The 20,548-nt window shown below is 40.5% G+C and overlaps 1 protein-coding gene across 4 annotated transcripts in view; it reads left to right on the plus strand.

The window, feature by feature from the left end:
- The window catches only part of PEX5L (peroxisomal biogenesis factor 5 like), a 164,551-nt gene that overhangs the window by 107,532 nt on the left and 36,471 nt on the right, over window positions 1-20,548 (plus strand). For all 4 annotated transcript variants that reach the window (XM_005285966.5, XM_065557707.1, XM_065557708.1 and 1 more), the window contains 4 exons: window positions 7,966-8,077; window positions 13,092-13,301; window positions 16,617-16,743; window positions 17,367-17,463. In XM_005285966.5, the coding sequence (XP_005286023.1) occupies window positions 7,966-8,077; window positions 13,092-13,301; window positions 16,617-16,743; window positions 17,367-17,463 (546 nt within the window). The remainder of the gene's footprint in view (window positions 1-7,965; window positions 8,078-13,091; window positions 13,302-16,616; window positions 16,744-17,366; window positions 17,464-20,548) is intronic.

Consider the following 20,548-nt stretch of genomic DNA (forward strand, 5'->3'; position numbering starts at 1 on the left):
TGTAATGTAAAGTTTACAAACATAGGTTCTAAACACGATTGCTGGCATAAGAAATAAGCTCCAATAGCTTAGGAAATTAAAGGAACTATGAAAGGAAGCTGGCTTCATCTATGCTGAGTTTAGATAAGTGAGTACCGGAAGGTTTGAAGAAAGGTACATGGTGCAAACAAAGAAAGCACTTGGTCTTTGTCAACAGCATAGTTAAGAGTTCCCAAAGAAATGTACCGGATATTTCAGTAAATGTTCTCTGGGCTGTATAAACTCATTATAAAGAAGAAAACCACCTCCTCCGGAGTTTTGATTTCTTCTACGGAAAATGCAAAGCTCTGCAATTAAGACACAGCACTGAATAAAAAGAGAAGAAATGAAAGAATGTGTAATTCATATTGATATAAAACAGTTTGAAAGGAAGCAGAACGCATCTATTCATCTGGAAGAAAAAAACTCCACTGTAGAAAGAATCTAAAGCAAATGGCCAATATAACTAGAAAGGGGACACATCTCAACATTTAAAGATTATAACATAACCGACAACTCACTGTCACTGCACATTGACTTTGAATATAAAAGTTTCAAGGTCTGGAAAAGAAGAAAGAGTTAGGAGATACTGTAGAGCGGAAACAAAATACCTTTGCACAGTAGATGCGTTACACACTACATTAGACATGTGAATTTAAATGCCCATTATTGTATCTGTTGGAATCCTAAACACACACACACACACACCTATCTGCTGTCAGCTCTAAATTATTGGTGGCCACCATTTCACCTGTGATGTAATTCTGGTTGTTTTGGGAACAAGGTAAATAAGATAGTAGTAGCCATTGATCCAAAGGCAGATTGTGCAGGCTAAATGTCATTTTTACCTGCAAACGTCTGACTATTGATAAGAAGCTGGTCTTCACACTGGTAATTTACCTGTGGATATGGGAAATTCCCTGGGTTCATCTACCTACAGGCCTTCTGGCACTCTCAGATTTGAGCATTTCCTCAACAAGCAGGACCTTATTATACCTATATTTTTGATTGGTTGCTGCCTGGATGTTTTAAAACTCTTTTTATTGCAGTTTCAGTAAACTGTACGTTGTCAGCAAGGCACAGCCAATTGTTTTGATATACAAGATCCTGCCACCTTTACATTCTCATCAGGCACTGTACAATATAAGTCTGATGCCACTAGACTCACAAGAGGATCCTATATCAAAAGCAAGAACCAAAGGCTACAGAAAGAACAAAACTGGGAATATTTTTAGAGGGCAGCATAGCTGCCAGTTTTATATAGCTCAGTATGTGACATTTCCAGTCAGTGATGATGCTTCACCAATTCCCCTCATGAGGTCCCCAGGAGTGGTGACAGCCAGTATTCCCTGGGTTTGGGGAGGAGCCAGGAGTAACTGGAGGAGCCTGCAGGGAGCTTGCTGGGAAGGATGGAGCGTGGCGGGGGATAGTGGAATGTGTATCTAAGGGGGTGTCTTTACAGGATGGGATGGGCCTGTGGAGGGGGCTTTGTTGGGAGTGGGAGAGCTGGAGCAGTCCAGGCAGGAGTACTGGAGTGAATCTGGGCTGGGCACCACTACAAGGTGAGAGAGATGTGGTTGAGTGTGGATGGAAAAGCCAGGATTGGTGGTGGGGGTAGAGCCTAGAGCAGCCTGGGGGTTCTCTGGGTGAGTGAGGGAGCCTGGTGGTGGCTAGCGTTAGGTGAGAGAGTTACGGCAAAGTCCCTTGTCCTGCCCCTCCTCCACATTAGCCCCCCTCTCCATTCAGCTAGCCATGGTCAGGTCCTATCCCACCCAGTTTAGCCTCTGACCCCATCCTATCCATCCTTTCAACCCCTGCCCATTGTCACTAGACCCGGTTCCCCCTGAGCCCCATCCCAGCCCTCAACCCCACCCTGTCACCCTCCACTGGCCTCACACCTACCCTGGTGGCACGGCACTGAGGCGGCCAGTGCATCCTCTTGCTCCTCAGCCCGCCCTCACCACAGCTCAGAGTGCCACGCAGGCTGCAAGCGAGCAGGAGTGTGGGCCAGAGCAGTCAGGGTGGAGGCCGAGGGGCCGCCTGGCTGCTCTTGTAACCGCAGCCCAAAGCAGCTCCCGTTGGCAGGGAGGAGTAATTGCAGGGAAATATGGTACAAGGAGAGTGTGTCACTTCCCAGGGTTGAGAGACACCTCACTGCTGCCTGCCCTGAGCACGAGGAAGCCTTGTCTGTGCCTGCCATCAGTCAGTTCCTCAGCTCCACCCGCCACTGGCAACACAAGCACTCTCCTATAAGAATCTCAGACCCCACTGTTACTCTGCAGTTTGGCACACCTCAACCCTCGGGCCCTCCAAGCATCCACCTGGTCCACACGACACTTGCAGTATTCACAGATTCACTGTTTCCAGATTCACTGCTTCCAAAGAAACACAGCTTACCAGTTCCGCCTCAGGTCACTGCTCCACTTAACACACAGCACTTATAGTTAGGTTCACTATAAATGTATTTGTTTATTTAACAAAACAGAGATTCAAGTAGTAGCAAGTAGAAGTATTGGAAACAAATGGTAACATATAAAAAAATTATAATATGCATTCAGGAGCCTAAACTTAATTAAGCAGATACTCTAGCAGACATTAGAATATTGCTTACCCAAAATTCTTGCTATGCTTTACAGGTTGGCTGTGACACTCTTTTAATGAGACAAGCAAGTGTCAGTTGCCTCCTAAGTGAAGGATCCTGTGTGTTTTCTTGAACCCCAAGATATACCAGATGTATGTCTTTATTCATAAACAGATCACCTCCTACTGTTTGTTTCATCCTGTAGATTTCCTTTCTCGTAGACTTCACAGTCTCTTATTTAGCCTTGGCTAACTTTGCAAATAGGCATACATTGTGAGACATACAATACACAAACGGGCAGACAGGGAGATAGATAAAAGGAATTTTTCTGAAGTACATCACCTCCTGGTGACCTGTCAACTCCAAGACCTTAAGAGCCTATATCAGTATAGAGACACAACTCTTAAATATTACCTGCATACACATTTTGCAATGATTACGATGACAAGTGGGCTACTGGCTCTCGGTAGAGACTTGACATACCACCCTTTGGTGAACTATTATGCATATATCTAACCCAAGGGATCCCTGTACAAGCCTATGCACCCCATGCCCTCTGCCAGGTGGCACCAAGTTGTCCCTGTGTCAGAGAGAGTAAAGCTGAAGTTAAGGGTGAAGAAAGTGATCAGAGGGGAAAATATAGGAAGTCAGGAAGCGAGAGAGTCTAGACTCAAGGAGCACTATCGCTCCTTGACAAGTGACAGAAAACCAGTAAATTCAATAAAAGCACTTGGTAGCTATATAAAATATTACCGTACACTTGCAGCTGGGAATGATGGCACAAACCATAGCAGTTCTCCAAGCCCCACAAGCCAGAGTCCTGCTGGACATTATGGCAGTTAGTATAGCAAGATTGGCAAGAGTATCTGAATGTGGTGAATGATAGCGAGTCGTAACATGGAAATCAGTGGATTCATCTGTGCACTATGAAACTGCATATGTTGTATACTGAATGGGGGCATATACAGTTGCCAGTACAAAATGGGACAAAGAAAGGCAAAAGCGCCACATCAGGAACCTAGACTCTCTTTATAAAGGACTAATTTCTCATCTCGGATCAGAGCTAAAGATAAGTGAGTTATACAGTACATTAGAGGGGCTGATGTCTGCCTCCAGACAGATACTTGTACCACCCACTACCTTCCCAAAAATATGAATACCCAAACCCTCAGTCATGATTATGACAGTGGAATAACAAAAGCAAGCACGTTTTGGAGAAAAGAATTCCTTGTGGGGGAAAAACACAAGTTTTTCTAGTCTGGTGTCTGATAGCATAAGTCAGATAAATGTGCATGAAATTCATTTCAATTTAGAAGGAATATTTTATGTTATTGTGGAGCCTCCTCAGATGTGAAGTCAATAAGGAAGTAGCATACTAGACAAGTTTATAGACATCTTTCAATTGAGACTATGTTTCAATTAAATGAGATTTTGGAAAGCAAAATGTAGCTGTCAGGGCACTGAATTTGTGGCACCCACTAGTTGAGTTGGGATTCATAAATCAATTAATGATTACACACCGCTCTATAAATGTAGTTTTTGCATTACTGGCAAATACCTAATACTGGAGCGTATTATACTGTCCCCTATTATCCTATAATACTACAGTATAATAAGAGTATGTTGTCTAGTAGTTAAAGCATAGGAATGGAATTCAGAAGATCTGGTTATACTTCCAGTTCTGCCACATAAATTATTGCATGACCTTGGTCAACTCACTCAATTTCTCTTTTCCTCACTTTTCTCATATATATATTGTAGGGGCAATACTTCTCTAGCTCTACCTCAGTGGTGTTATGAGGCTTTGTTCATTAATGTTTTAAAGTATTCTGAGAGCCTCGATGGAAGGTGCCTGTGAACCATAAATCATCATTAATACTAAACTATGGATATGAATGTTTCAGAACACTGGTGTAACTCTGAAGTCAGTGGAATTAGATCAGGCATGAATTTGGCCCAACACATGTGGCAGCAATGGAATGCAAATTATATAAACAAGATGTGAGAGAGGGGGCCTTACCAAATTGCATGGCATACTTCTCAGTGTAGTCAGAAGTCTATTCCTATACCAGCTTATCAAGGGCAAAAGAGTCAGCATGTGGGATTCCTTATAATTGAAGAGTCTGATATGTCATGAAATAACTTCCCCACTGCTAAATAATTGCTGTGTTGCTGATATGTTGTATTACTGGGCCATACGTAGTCTGTGTTTATTAAGCTGCAAGAATTAGTAGACACTTATCATGGTTGTGTTAGCTAGACTGTTTTGAGCCCAGATCTTTCAGTTGAGGGTTGATCCAGTGAGCAATCTTTATTATAAGAAGCTCCCACAAGATTTTAACCCTTAAGGAAATCAGTGTATGTGTCACAGAGGGAAAGAGCAAAAAGATGAGGGACCTATTTGTTTTTCCAACTAAACAAAAATGCCCAAAACTCAGGAGAGAGGCAACACAACTTGGCAAACAGTTAGATCAAGTGCATTTGCTGGAAATATACTAATTGCAGAGGACAGGGGTAGGAGAGATAATCCTCAGTTTTCCTTCATTTTGGTAGCAGAATTTTAACAAGGAGCTTCTGAGCTGCCCCTCCATCACATCACTAATATCATCCTAGTGAATGACAGTTGCCTTGTTGTAAGAATAACAAAGAAATGACTTGGAATGTGGGAACCAGCCAACTGTGGGGGGGGGGGAGGGAACAATATGTCTCAACTCTTAATCGTCCCCAAACCACACCTGAACCTTTTGAGAGACTCGGATCCATTTGGATTAGAATCCTCTCTTTTCTCCCCATTCTGATTCTCAACATTGCCATAGCTGCTTCCCCAAATTTCCACTGCCATCCTTCCTTCCCAACTCCTCAGCATTAAGCTCCTCTCCTATCAACCTATGCCCCTCCCAACTGGCAATTTTGACTGTCTCCATTCCCATGACTCTCAATATCCCCTTCCTTAATCCCCAACTTCCATATTTCCCTTAAAGGTAAAGTTCCAGAGAATGTAATAACATTTTTAAACCATCCTATATAATTTAATGGTGTATTATAATCCTATTCTATAGGATGGTTAAAAAAATTACAGAAATATTAGCATTTACTATTAAATCCTATAGATTTTTTAGAAACCTATAGTTTCATTCCTATCAAATTCTATAGGACTTTTCTGAGAACCCTAGCATATCATAAATACACCTTGGAAGATCCCATTGACCTGGGAGCTCTGACAATCTTCTGGTTGGGCTTTTTGTTTCCTAGGGCACAGATCTTCAGCATTGCAAAAGCCCTGCAGAAAAGCTCTTGGTGATCCTACAATGGGATCCATAAATGCAAGAGGGAAGAAAGGATAGAGGCCTACTTGATGATCATGACAGATGATTTCTGGAGGCTGTTAAATCATTAAAAAGAAGAAGGAGAGCCTTAAAATATTCACAGCATCCAAGCTGGTTTCCCCCCCACTAGAAATGGCTAGGAGTATATTATACCTGGTAAACTTAAAATCACATAAGTGGAACGTGCAGTTATGTAGAGACATGTCTGACACACTAACAATATTTGCTAGAAATGTAGCTCTAGAAAATATGTGTACAGACAGATCCAGCAGTAATGAAGATCAAAGATCAGCATCTGGAATAAATGCAGTTTCCAGATCAAGTGCAGACATTCACCTAAATTAGGAAATTACTTGTATATGTGTTCAAAAAAGAAGAATGTGGCATTAGACTTTGATCCCTAAATTCCATTGAGTGAATAATTTGGAAAACATTGATGAAAACCGTATGATTACTTCTCTTGTAAGGTGCACTTGTAATTTGACTATACAAATATCAGGATTCTAGTGCATGGGAATCTGTTATTGCCAAATCTTCAAACCAGCATCTAAATTTCCCCATGCACCCATTGGCACACACAAATTGGGCACTTATCTCACTAACCTTTTTCATTATGTACGTCTACTTTGAGTGCACAAATGTAGGATCCTGAGCATATGAGCGGGTGCACACGCCAAACATACATGCTCACATGTGGGGGCCACTTTGAAAATTCGACTCTTCACAGAAATGGGCATGCTCCCCCATATCTCATCAGCTCCAACCTATCACTTTGTGAAGTACTGTGACTTGCAAAATGCTGAGCACTTTAGGGGTGTAGAATCAAGCCTTATAGGAACGGTGAAGCTGAGTGGTTCTGCTACTCTTAATAATTTGAGATTCTGTTGTCCGGGTAAGTGCTGACGCACATCAGAGGGTTTTTAATGCATTATCTAATAGTCACTAACTTTCAGGGCGGCTGTTGACAGAGGTCATACAAGAATGAGAAAATGCCTTTTAGCCAATTCTGAACCATCCAAACATCCTGGGCTTGAAAGGTTATCTCATGTTAAAAATATGGTGGGGTTCATGTGCCACTTAATAAAAACTTTTGAAAAAGGGAGAATAGAAGAGGGAGAAAACAAGGGGGGGTGAAAGCAAGGGTGAAAATGGGGAAGAAAGAGACTGAGATAAAAGGAACAGAGGAAAAAACATTCTTAAAGATAAAATAAAGTCAAACCATACCATCAAAAGGGCACCCAGTTGTGTCTGCAGAGGCCCTGATGCCGCAAAGAGAACAGCAGAGAGTCAACTGCAGCACAGGGACAATAATTGGATTCTTTTATCCCTAATTTGTGCAGTACCACAGGTTTGCCTTTAGCTGGCAGAAAATCTGAATTGAATCTTCCTTAAAAAACACCAAACTCATGCAATGAAAATTACAGGAGCAAAGAGTTCAAACTGCAGAGTAGATTTATAATCCCTACACAGCCAAAAACCAATTCAAAAGTTCATAAACTTCACAGAGTTCGCGCTATGTCATTCATATGTTCTTGCATTCCACAGAAGTGTCTCACGTAACAGGTTACATTGAAGGGGCTAATGCGTATTTTCTAATATAAATTGTGTTAAAGTTCTGCATGTGTGAGTTATTAGTGGAAAAGGGATGCCTCCCATGCACCTCAATGAATCAACATTGACTGGTCATTCCCACCCAGATGATATAAAAGTGAAATTCATGCATTCATGCCACCAGGTATTCATTAATTAGGCCTATAATCAATAGCATGTAACCATTGCTATAGAAGAACCATCTTGGTACTTTACCAAGACAGATGGCTTATGAAATCTGAGCATAATTTTAAGACGTTCAGAAAGAGCCGTTAAAAGTCTATGTTTAACCCCAAAGCTGCCTGTACCTTAGAAAAAGGTGACAATCACTGGAGTCTCTCTTCTCCCACAAGCAGAAACTAGCCACATTCTGTTGTAAGGATGAATTTAATTTCTTTAGATTTTACATCTCAACAAAGTTCTTTGACCCTTGTGTTTTTCTGTTGCCAGCTGGTGAATGAGCAACAAGAAAGCAGACCCCTCTTGAGCCCCTCCATTGATGACTTTCTCTGTGAAACCAAACCAGAAGCCATTGCCAGACCAGTAACATCAAATACAGCTGGTAACTAATTTTCTTTATCATCACTCATTAAAGGAAGATAATTAATTTTAATTTTAGCTTATTTATTGTACTTTTTGCCAGATAACATATTAGTTTTTTTTTAAATCAAACAAGATTCATTATTAATTACTTTTACAAAACTGAGTTGTAGTAAATTACAAATCGATTAATCTGGGAGTAGCAAAACCTTGTTGGTCACGCTTTGGTTTTGTAAAATCAAAACTTAAACCTGGGGTTGTTAGGATCCAGGTCTCAAATTATACCAAAGCTTCAGAGTTAGGGGCTGAGATACGCAGCTCTGATTTTAGTCCACTGGGAAAGTGATTTTGGTTTGGTAACTCCTCAGCCTGGCTTTTCTTTTGCAAAAACTTAACCATGGGTGGGTTGCATCTAGCTCTTGTTTTATCGAAACTTCCTAAGTTTGGAGTTAATGGTTTTTGATAAAGGCTTAAGTAATGGTTCATGGCCTTGTCTAGATATTATCTTACTTCTATAAAGTTCATTTAGTCTACAATGCAATCTTCACCACTGGGCTTGTGTAATGAATATGGCCATTCCAGTTGTGAAGTAAGATTCTTCCCAAGTACAGAGTACCTTTATAATCCCATTGGTGAGTGTATGTTACAGATCCCCCTCTGTGTCTGATCAATGGAAGATATGAGTCTGTTACTGTCCTAGTTCAAGCTGTAGCAGTTCATGGCCATCACATCCCCACAAAAATCTCTCCACCAATTATGCTAGGCTGGAGTGAATTTCAGTTAATGACAAAAATATATATATGTTCATCTAAATTGTGACAAAACTCCTGATGAACAGTATTCTAATACCAGTGCTACTACTGCCAAGTTTGTTTCGAAGGCTCATTATCATTGAAACCGCTTCTTGTATAGTTTTTTCTTACCCTGGCATTTACACTGACCTAAATTATAGAACTGGGTTTTACTTCCCTACTTTATTGGACATAATGGAGCATTAGGTGTTTCTGTAAATGAAAAAAGTTCCTTTATGAAAAACATGAGCCAAATATTACTCCATTTCTGCTTGTCAAAACCACACTGGTCTTCCTGCCACTAATTCTTTATTACGTACAGACTTGCTTTACTGAAAACTTGGGGAGAAAAAAAGAGATACTAAAATGTTATCCCCTTCCCACTGGGAAAAGAAGAGAAAACCTGAAGCTGAGCTCAGGGGCTTTGCTATTGAAAGAATGTAATAAATTTCTTGGTTGCCTTGTGTTTCAATAAGATAGAGCAAGTAATAAAAATGATATGGCAATCCTGAAAGCACTCAAAATTAAGAAAAGTATACTGTCTTGCAGGATTGGTTTTTAATATTTTAGTGTTGCTGTTCAGTGGTATGTTCAGAGGTAATATGCCACTTGCAATGTATAAAGGTTAATCAAAGTAAATTAATCAATCAGTTGAGGGACAATGTAGTCAACACAACTACTATATTTTATAAATATTTCATAAAACAGCTTGCCTTGTTACAAGCCATTGGAATGGCCAAGTGGAGAATTCTAATTTGTGTTCATACATCTTGCTTTGGATTCCACTTATGAATGAATTTTTCACATTGAGAAAGAGTTTCAGACAGATGGCACTTGCCAGTTGCCATGTGAAACGTGCACATAATTTGTGTGCACAATACTGCATCTGTATGTCCAAATCAGGTACCTGATATATTTGTGTTTGCAGTTATCTAATTTTCAAAGGCAATGAGGGCAATTGTGCCTACAGATTAGGCACACAACTGTACATATATTCATATGCTAACTGGGCTGACAATTTGCTTCAGTATGTTTTAACAGCTTCAGAGCTGTGAGGGAAAAAAATGCTCACCATAAGCAGGACTGGCAGCGATATTACACTAATGCACCATAAGAGCAGGCCACTGCAAGACTATGGAGGTGTCCTCATTCATCATGGCAGATTCCCTCAACCAATCACCAGCAATGAATGTTTGGCTTCTTCCAAGATATTTCTTGTTTTCATTACCTCACCCTTTCCTTAGTTGGTACTTCCCTACTCAGTTATGATATCAAACACACCGTACCCCAAATACTTTTAGAATTTCAAAGTCAAAACCGAATTCACTGAGTCAAGACTTAGAAGATGAAAAAGCAACAACTTAAGACTTCATCCTGGGCTTTGGAAAACTGAATTGTAAAGGTTGCTGAAATAACGCTGAGTCTGAAACTAAGCCATCAAAAGCAAGGACGTTCAGAATTAAGGCAGGATTATTATTTAAAATTCTAGCACTGAAAAGACACCACCAGGTTGGGCCCTACTATGCTAGGTAATGTACAAACATAATAAATTACAAAGAATCTTTCTTAATTCACTGGTTAAGACTACATCTCATGGGTATCCCCCCAAAAAGCTACGCTGCAACATGTGCTGTTGGGCTATATGAACCCTTCCAAGCCCAGTAAGCTGTGCAGGAAATCCTGCATATTAGGAAGGGGATTCAAGTCTTTGTAATGCCTTTGAAAATATTGACAATGATCATACATAATTCATGTTGACTTCCCAGCCGACCCACACTTCTGCTTCTTACACATGCTCAAGAAAACATTAGCCAAATCGAAGCTCATGCTTGTACAAATGTCCCTACTAAAAAAACAAATGCAGTTAAGAAGAAGGCAGAAACCCCACCCAAGGTTTCAACATAGTAATGTTTGTAGTGCGTTGTATGAATAGGAGGTGCCGTGTTACCATGTATGATGCAGTAGAAAACCATGGTGGTGAATGCTACAGTAGTGACTATAAATTAATGAATATTTTGAGACAAATGGGAAACTGATCTAATATGAGCTGCCTTCCACGATGTGTCAAAGCCAACAGACAAGGAATGCCTGAAAATTTACAGACAACTAACAGGTGTAACAAAAGAACCTTGGTCAGCAGCAGTAAAACATACACCAGAAGCAACTCTGACCTGTAGGAACTATAAGTGTCTTCAATTATCAACCCATGCTTTCATGCACCTGGTGAACTTCTGGGAAGCTGTTTGTTTATTCCTTTCCTCCTTTAACCTTGGAATTCATTATGTGCAATTAGAGGATTAAAAGTGATACCTTGAATGCAGTCAGTTTAGCATATGGACTTTTGGAAATCTGAAATATATCTGCTTGTATCATCCTTGTACATTGAAGAAAAGTAAAGGGTGCTTAATATGTAATAAGTAGTCAACAATTAAAATAATTATAATTGCAGATAACATCTTTTGAGACCTTTTTGAAAATATTGGACTGCTTTCACATGATATGTTGTTTTTTTCGTGATTTATGGTGCTGTCCCTTCCCATTATTCTACTGCAAACAGAGGATTTATTGTTGTATTTCTTTTTGCACTGATGTCAGTTGTTAGGTGTATTTTATCTGCATGGAATTGTTAAATTGATAAAAAAAAGTTTTTTAAAAAAATTTAAATTGCAGGAAAATACATAAAAATTAGCAGCTTCAAGATTTCAGTGAAATGAAAGATTAAAATTCATATAAACTCAAACTGTTAGAATCCCTAATTCCTTTATTAGAGCTGAGGATAATTATTTTCAGTTCTAATTAATGTGTAACCCAAGCAGTATGCAGCTTTCAATAGAAAATGAAACGTTGAATTAAATGAAACTGAATAATAGTTTTTCTTTTAGCACAGACAAATATGTTACAGGAATGACTGTAGGTACTGCAGGTAGTTAAAGGGGCAGCATTCATTAAAAAAAAAAAGTAAAGTAATTATAGGTGCTATGCCTGCCCCAAAATACCACTGCCAGTTTTTGTTGCTTTACAATCACATTTATCTATTTCTGAAAAAAAAAATTCTCTCTCCTCTTATGTGGAAGATTCACATAAACACAAGGGGAAATTGAGCGACTCCAAAGGAAAACAGTGCAACTGAATATAAAGAGAGTGCTGTCAAATAAACCAACTAAGAAAACTGGAAAAGAGAGAAAAATATGTTTTTTAATGTCTGTTAAAATAATCTTATGTGTTACTTGTATCAATGAGTAGGTAAAAAAAATTTCAGACAACTGTGATTTGTATATTGGCAATGGCCCTTTAATAAGAATATCATTAACAGTTTAGCTTGGTGTGTGTTTCTTGCAGTGTCCAAAAAACTAATTACGGTATTTAACACATTTTAGACTGATATTTTCAGAGGTGCCTAAAGGATTTCTATGCCAATCTCTTGTTAAAGTTTAGTGGGAACTGAGCATCCGAATCTCAGATTGTTTTGAAATATCCTCCCTAAAACACTGTAAATATGGAGGGCCAAATCCTCCTTGCCTTACCCATATGAACAGTCCCAGAGACCTCATTAGGATGAGCTGCATGAGTAAGGCAAGCATGGGTTGTCTCAGAGTGTTATTTTTCACTGGGAGAATTGTGAAGGGAATGTTGTCAAAGCGATTGGCTAGAGTCAGTGTGAATCATTCCGCTAACTCCTCACATGCGTCTTTGAAAACCTACCTCTGAACACAAAATGATTGCAAGCTGTCAGGTAAAGCTGATGTAGTCTATAATCATCTCCCTAATAGAGCACAACACAGTAGTAATCTCATAAATAGCTGGTACTCAGATGGGTTTTAATTGCTTTCAGTACTTTAAACTGGTGAGACTGGTCCTAATCCTCTCTCAGAGCCAAATTGCATAATACTGGGACAACCAGCTCATGTGGGAAACTCTGGGCTAAGACTTTCAAAAATTACTAGTGATTTCTGCTGCCAACTTGAAACAACTTAAAAGGGCCTTTCTGAAAATCAGGCCCTTTTAAAGGTGACTCAAGACCAGCATCCAAAAAAACAAGGCACCCAAAAATCACTAGTCACTTTTCAAAATCTTGGTCATGGTCCTTACCCAGTAACCATGTAACATCTACTGTGTCAAATACAAATCTGTTTAATTTAACTCAATTTTGCCTTAGTCAATTAAAACAAATTTAAAAGAAAAATCGAATCAAATAAATTAAAACTGAGCTCAATACTGAGTTCTAACATTTTGCATCTCTGATAGTATTATCAACCGGTCTGGATCTCTTGGATCTGAGTGAACCTGTCTTACAAACCCAAAGCAAGACAAAGAAGTCAGAGAATGCATCAAGAGGTGAAAACTTAAAGGCTTCAACCCACAGAAAGAAGACAGACAACTCAGACCTTATAAACGTGGATGCTGAGCAGAAGGTCCAGATTGGGAGAGCGCCAGAGAAGTCATCATTAGATTTAGGTAAGAGCTGGTTATTTCATCAGTGCCACTCAGCCATGCTTAACTTTACCAATTGCTTCTTGCTGCTATCACAGAATAGCACCCCGGGCCATCTTCTCATCGCCATGCACCTTCCGTAAACCGTTACACCACTGCATAGTGCAAGTAAATTGTGATTTAGTAGCATTTTATACCCACTTTACTCTCGATGTACGCTGGTGTAAATGACTACACGGGGTGCAGGGCAATGGAAAAGCTGGCCCGTACAATGGAATGTCTTGGTAAGAGGGTAAAGTGTTTTTATAGTGGAGGGGAGCTGTTAAATGCAAATAAAATCAATCATTCTTTTTCCAAGGTGCCACTCAGGGTATGTCTACACTGCCATTAGACATCTGCAGCTGACCCATGCCAGATGACTCAGGTTCGCGGGGCTCAGGATAAGGGGATGTTTAACTCAGGTGTAGACATTCAGGCTAAGGCTGCAGCCTCCAAACTCACAGGTTCTAGAGCCCAGTCCCCAACCCAAGCCCAAATGTCTACACCGCAATTAAACAGCCGCTGAGCCTGAGCCCCACGAGCCCAAGTCAGCTGGCACAGGCCAGCCGCGGGTTTTTAATTGCAGTTTAGACATACCCTCGGTGTCAATTGTGAGGTCACTTTTATGATGTGGACACTTATCTATTAGGAGCTGGGCTCTGTCCACAAACTCATTTTGCAATGTTGATCAGACGGCCATTAGGATAATACATTTCCAAGCTGGGCTGGTCTGAAAGTAATTTATCATCTCTGGCATACTCTCTCTCACTAAACATTTCATGTTCGCTTTTAATCAACAAGAGGGTAGCTACCAGAGAGAGGCTTACAAATGCCAAGTTTTAATTAAATATAAACCAATAACTTATAAATGGTGAGCAATGCTTCTTGTGAGATAAGCTGTCAGAACTTAAGTAAAATCATTGGGGGGCAACTTTCTCAAAACTCTTTCCAGATTGTCTCTGGGTGGGATCTTCCAAAGCACCTGAATGAGTTAGGTGCCTAACTCCTATTGATAGGTGCCTAGTTAACACTCTCTAACTCACTTAGATATTTTTGAAAATCCCACCCTCTTGTTTTCTGGTAATGAATTGCCAAAATTGAATTCTAGGTGTGGTCTCCCAGGATTATATACAGAGAGACTAGTGTGTGCGGTGGAAAAGACATTACACTAAAGAGGAAAGGGATTCAGGTGAAGGACTGGAGCAATACATGTTAAATACTGGTAAAGGATAGGAAGAGGACAGTGTCTTTAAAAATATTATCTTAAATACTTCTTCTGTGCTGGGTAATGTAAGCCACTCCTAGTAATGGGTCAATGTATGTGCAAAAGAGTAACCATAAGTGTGCATCCTGGATCACTGAACTCTCTCAAGAAAGGTTTTGAAAATCGATGAATAGAAGTTAGAAAAAAAATCCTAATTACAAAACAACCAGGTCATCACCTGGGGGTATTATTAGAAGTTAGAGCAAGACACAGCTCTCAAACCAGCCAGGCCCATTTTAGACCTTCCTTTAAAATCAGCAAATATTACAAATGCCTACTGTACTTGTAACACACTGCTTTGCCTTAGAGTGACCAGATGTCCCGATTTTATAGGGACAGTCCCGATTTTTTCTTATATAGGCTCCTATTACCCCTCACCCCCTGTCCAGATTTTTCACATTTGCTGTCTGGTCACCCTACTTTGCCTAAACACATCAGTCCCAGAAAAGCAGTGGCAAGTGAGCGTTCCATTCTTGGCCCAAGCACAGTATTCATATAGATTATCAAAATCTCATCACTGGATAACATTTGGCAGGATAATGATTTTTTTTAAAGTTAAATTCAGGTCATTTCCTTCCAAACTGTCCCAAACCTGAATCCTTTCCAACCACAAGAGAAAAATTGACAAGGGGAATGTTATCTGTCCGAAGATAACAGCGTTTCTTTCCATCCGGGTAGATCTTTAAAAGACCCTGATGTTCAAGAGGCTTTCAGCCTCCAATCTTATATTTTATTGTTTTTTTATTTATTACCCCGGTAATTTGTCTAGGTTAGTTCACGTTGTTATCTGGATGCCTGAGGACCTTAATAAACTTGAAAATCATTTCAGACGTGTGACTAAATGATTTAATTGCCTCCATAACCATTTGTACCCATAAATTGCAGGTGCTTAAAGGTAGGCTGGATTTTCAAAATCTGGCCCACAATCTACAGGTTAAAAATAACCAAAACAGCCAAGAAGCTGCCACAATCCCTCCAATGTATATAATTTACATTGAAATAACTCAGGCTGATTTAGTCACGGGTATTTTTAGTAAAAGTCATGGACAGGTCTCAGACAATAAATAAAAATTCACCGTCCGTGACCTGTCCATGACTTTTACCAAAAAATACCCATGACTAAATCTCTACTTCTGGGTCCCCAGTGCCCCCCACTGCTCCAGTGCTGGGGGTTGACTGCCCCCCAACCGCTGCTCCCAGGGACTGTTCTCCAGATGGCGTCCAGCCACCCTGAGACTGCTGCTGCTTGGGCGGTCCCCAGGGCACCCCCAGGACTGTTGCTTGGGCGCCCCCCCTGGAGTCAGCCACACCAGCCGCTGTTCCCACAGTCCCTGGAGCCAGCTGCCCGGGGCCGCCCGAGCAGCAGCTGATGCAGCTGGCCCCGGGGCAGACCCGGGGACCACTGCTCAGACACTCCCTGGAGGTGCCCCCAGGGCCACAGTTTGGGCGGTCTCCGGGACCAGCTGCACCAGCCGCCGCTTGCGCAGTCCCCGGAGTCAGCTGCCTAGGGCCTCCTGAGCAGCAGCATCTGGTGTGGCTGGCCCTGGAGACTGCAAGAGCAGCTGGCCCCAGGTCGCTCCAGCAGCGGCCATTGCAGCTAGCTGAAGGGCACCCAAGCAGCGGGCCCTGGAGCCAGCAGCTTGGGCGGCCCTAAACTCAGCCACACCAGCCGCTGCAGAAGTCACAGAGGTCACGGAAAGTCACGGAATCCGTGACTTCCGCAAACTCCGTGAAAGAATCACCGCCTTAGAAATAACTGAGTTCAAGCACAGTCCCACTTATTTCCTGAAGGATCTTAAAATTTTAGTGACGATGAAAATCAAGATTTAGGTAACTTATTGCTGGTTCTCGAATATGTCAATTTTCCCCAGGAATTTCAACTGCCCTAAAGGATTGGGCCCCATCTAAAACATATGCTTTCCAATCATCATAGGATTTTAGTGGTTGAGAGGTGCAGTTTCCTCACCACCATTACATGGAGCTGTAGACATAATGTTTTCTGAATTAGGTTTCCTAAAAGATTCATCTTTTTCCAGTAAATATTCAGACACAGCTTGAGAAATGGGATGAAGTGAAGTTTCATGGAGAGAGGAACGGCAAGGGTCATTCAGCTACAGAACGAAAATCTTCATCATCTAGAGCTCCATCAAAAGAGCTTTTATGGTAAAACATGCACCCACACCAATTTTACACCACCGTTTACATCACTGCCAACTTTGCTCGGAGATTTCCACTTGAGTTTCACTCACTGACACAAGGGCTGAATTTGGCCCAGTGTGTTTCATTTCTGCATTATCACTTGTAGAACTTAGAAAGGAAGAAAATTAGGTTTCTGGGCAAGGGGAGACAGGCATGGTCTGAATAAGGGACTGGGAGCCTGGTGCTCTGGAGTGCTGATCCTTACTCACACTTTGACTCCCTCAGTGGCTTTCTGTGCCTCTGTTTACCTTGCTATAAAATAGAGAGAACACTGCTGTGCGCCTGATTCTCCACTTCATTATATTAGGTCCATGACAATGTAACTTCATTGGCTTAACCTGTATAATGGCAAATCATATCCCAGATCTCTTCTATGAGGACAGGTTGTGTTGATCATTGTTTGCATGGAGCTGAAATGTGTAACGGACAGAACCAAGAAGGAAGACGAGTCAGTGCACCATCAGTATCCACCAATTAAAAACTACTCAGCTAACAGAATTAACCCAATTAGTCATGATGTATTTATTAAACTGTTAGATATAGTTTCTTGGTGTACAATAATGAATATGTAAATGCGTTATTTATAGGTCTACAGAGAACAGATCGCAGTCTGAGCTGACTAGTGTCAAAAGTGCCTTGGAGTCCAATTCAGCATCAGATTTAGAATTAGTACCTGCAACACAGGTAAGTGATTTTATTAGGTCCAGTTACACAAATAAGCCAAGCAGGTATTGTTTCATTGTGTTACTCTTCACTATCAAGAGAACTGTAAATGGGGTGTTTTCAATGTCATCAGTTAACTCAATGAGAATTATGCAGCTAAATCTTTACATACTGCATTACATTACAAAAGCATTTGAAATACATTAGCATCTCAGTGTTCATTACTTCAGTGAATGAGCATGGTAGCCTGGGGCTAATGCTTCTTAATTTATAAATCTCCTCAGAAGTATATTCCAGTAGAAGTGGAGTATTGATGCATGACTATCATCCAAGCTATGACTCTTACCTTCTGAATAATGATAATGGTGCTGATAAATAAGAAAAATAATTAGATAAATAATTACGATTGAAACTCCAATAAAAATGCACCATTCCCTATGGATTGGGGAATTTCATAGTTACAAAATAACCATCATCATCTTATAACATTCTGCTAAGGAGCAGCAAATAGAGTGCAATAATTAAAAGTGATTTGGGGAGAATCAACAGATTTCAAGAATCAATCATTTACGTTAAAAGCATAAACCAAAATAAGTAACGAGTGGTGGGGTAGGTTTCTAACTTAACTTTTCCTTGTTTCTGATCATGCTCTTATGAAATATAGCAGCAAATTCAGAATTCTCTCTCTTTTGGATTGAAACAGCCCCAGTTTTTTGCTTTTAACTATGTTGCAAAGGCCTATCTATCTGAACAGAGGACTTAGGGATGAATGTGTTTTTTGGAGAGTTTTGGAGAAGGTATTTTGTTAGAGCTGCTCTTCAAAGAGTTGACTTTTTGTTCTTGTTCTGTGGGATCTGCTGTTGCTTTCTCTCTCTCCCTTTTTTTTTTAAACATTCATTGTACTTCAAGTAAAGCTCCTTGAACATTATTAGGAAAATTGTTGGCATATCAAGAAAAGGGGCCTTTGGAAAAACACTAGTTATTTCAACACAGTGACTTTCCATTAATATTCTGCAAAAAGCCAGACATTGCTGAGTATTTGTTGGCACACTAAAAAAAAAAAAAATCAATAGCACAGTAGAGTTGTTATGTGTTACAATCAAACCACATATTGCCAACCCTTTTCTTAAATTGTATGATTTTAGGTTCTTTTACTTAAATCATTTTTGTCGCTGGTAATAGCCTGTGGATAAAATTCAGCCATTTTATCCTTTGTGAGCACTTTAAACCTCTCACACTTAATATAATCCAATAAGTGAATCATTTTTCCTTTACAAACATAAAAAATAAAAATAAAAGAATTACACTGGATTTGCTAACACAGTGAGGAACATTCAGAATCAGCCATAAGCTCAAGAACATGAATAAGTGAAAGAGGCCTATTTAAAAAACAAAACAAAACGACACCTCTACCCCGATATAACACAAACCGATAGAACACGAATTCGGATATAACACGGTAAGCAGTGCTCCGGGGGGGCGGGACTGCGCACTCCGGCGGATCAAAGCAAGTTCGATATCACGCGGTTTCACCTATAACGCGGTAAGATTTTTTGGCTCCCGAGGACAGCGTTCTATTGGGGTAGAGGTGTATTTCCAATAAGGCCTGAAGTGAGAGAGAGAGGCAATTTTAGACCTTCGGGCTAAACATGAACACTGCATACAGCTGGGCACATCACTGGCTGGTGTAATTGTCAGAGTTCAGCGGAAGTCAGTGGAGCTGTGGCAATTTACACCAACTGAGGATCTGCCCCAGCATTTCTATTCTGTAGGGTTATTATAACATCTTGCCTAAAAAGGCCAATTACCACCTGGATTTCTTTAGTTATATATTATGCCCTGCTCCCCTATGCTTCATCTGGCTGTTTGCCTTTCATCTTGTAAGGTCTTTGGAGATGGACTGGGCCTTCTTCTGTGTTTGGAGGTTGCCTAGCATATTGTGGGTGCTAGTGAAAACAAACAATAACAATAATCACCAGTAGTTCATATGATTCAGTTTGTGACCACCCATCCTCCAGGTAGGCAAGCTTAGTTTGGATCTACTCTGACATTTCCAAAGAAGTGGGGAGCAGCACAAAGGGCCTAATGGCCCTGAGAATCAGACCACAAGATTTGAAAAGTAAGTGACTGGAAGAGTAGTCAACAGGCAGAATGACAGTGACTGGGAGAATGGGAAGAGACAGAATGAGGGAAACTCACTGACATGGGAGAAGAAAAGAATTGAGTCATACAGAAAGAAGAAAGCTCCTGTCCTGTTCCACAGAACAGACGGATTTAAAATAACTAACATCATTCACAAGAATGAGTCCATTTATCTCCTTCATACCGCTGCCCCAAGAATCTCCTCCCCCAATGAGTTGCTCAAAGACATCAGTGCAAATTATATTCTTTACGTCCCCCGCTAAATTACTGCTGAAGAAACGCTCAATGTCGCTGTGCTGCAAGGATCCATTAATTTATATTTTACTTCTCTTACTGCTTATGATTTAAGGAAATGGAATCCTCATTTTAGGATCCTTATACCATCTTCGTTGTCAATCTGGGAGCCTAGTATAGTATTTCTAGCCCCTTAAAGGCAGTACGCCCATTCCAGATGGAGCTGTTTTTTTAAAGCAGAAATGAATGTGCAGAAGCAGGTTGGAGAGAGATAATGAAAGCAAAGGAGAAGGGGGAAGAGAAGGACGGAAAATTCCAATGTGCAGAGAAATGATGTCAGAACACTTCAGACCTCTAGCCTAAATCATGCTTCTAAATACAGTGCTGAGCGTCTCAAAAGACATGCAGCCAAGCCATTTCCTAACCCAGCTAATGCCCAGCCCAGCAAACATGAAAAGGAGCCAAACTCGGATACTCAATTCTGATCTTTTCAGCATTCTGGAATCCTATACAGTTCACTCAGTACCTAATAATAATGAAAAAACGGTGAGAAATTTGTTGACCGAGCAGGTGAACAGATTTTTTACTTTAAAAATGAATTGGATGCTTAGAATCAAATTCTGTCCTCATATCCACTTATTCAATAGCTTGGAAAGCAACAGGGTTGTATGGGTGTAGTTGAGGGCAGAATCTGGGTAGATGTAACCCCTTGATTTCAAGGAGATTGCAC

The sequence above is a fragment of the Chrysemys picta genome, chromosome 9, assembly GCF_011386835.1.
Source record: "Chrysemys picta bellii isolate R12L10 chromosome 9, ASM1138683v2, whole genome shotgun sequence".
Taxonomy (NCBI): Eukaryota; Metazoa; Chordata; order Testudines; family Emydidae; genus Chrysemys; species Chrysemys picta.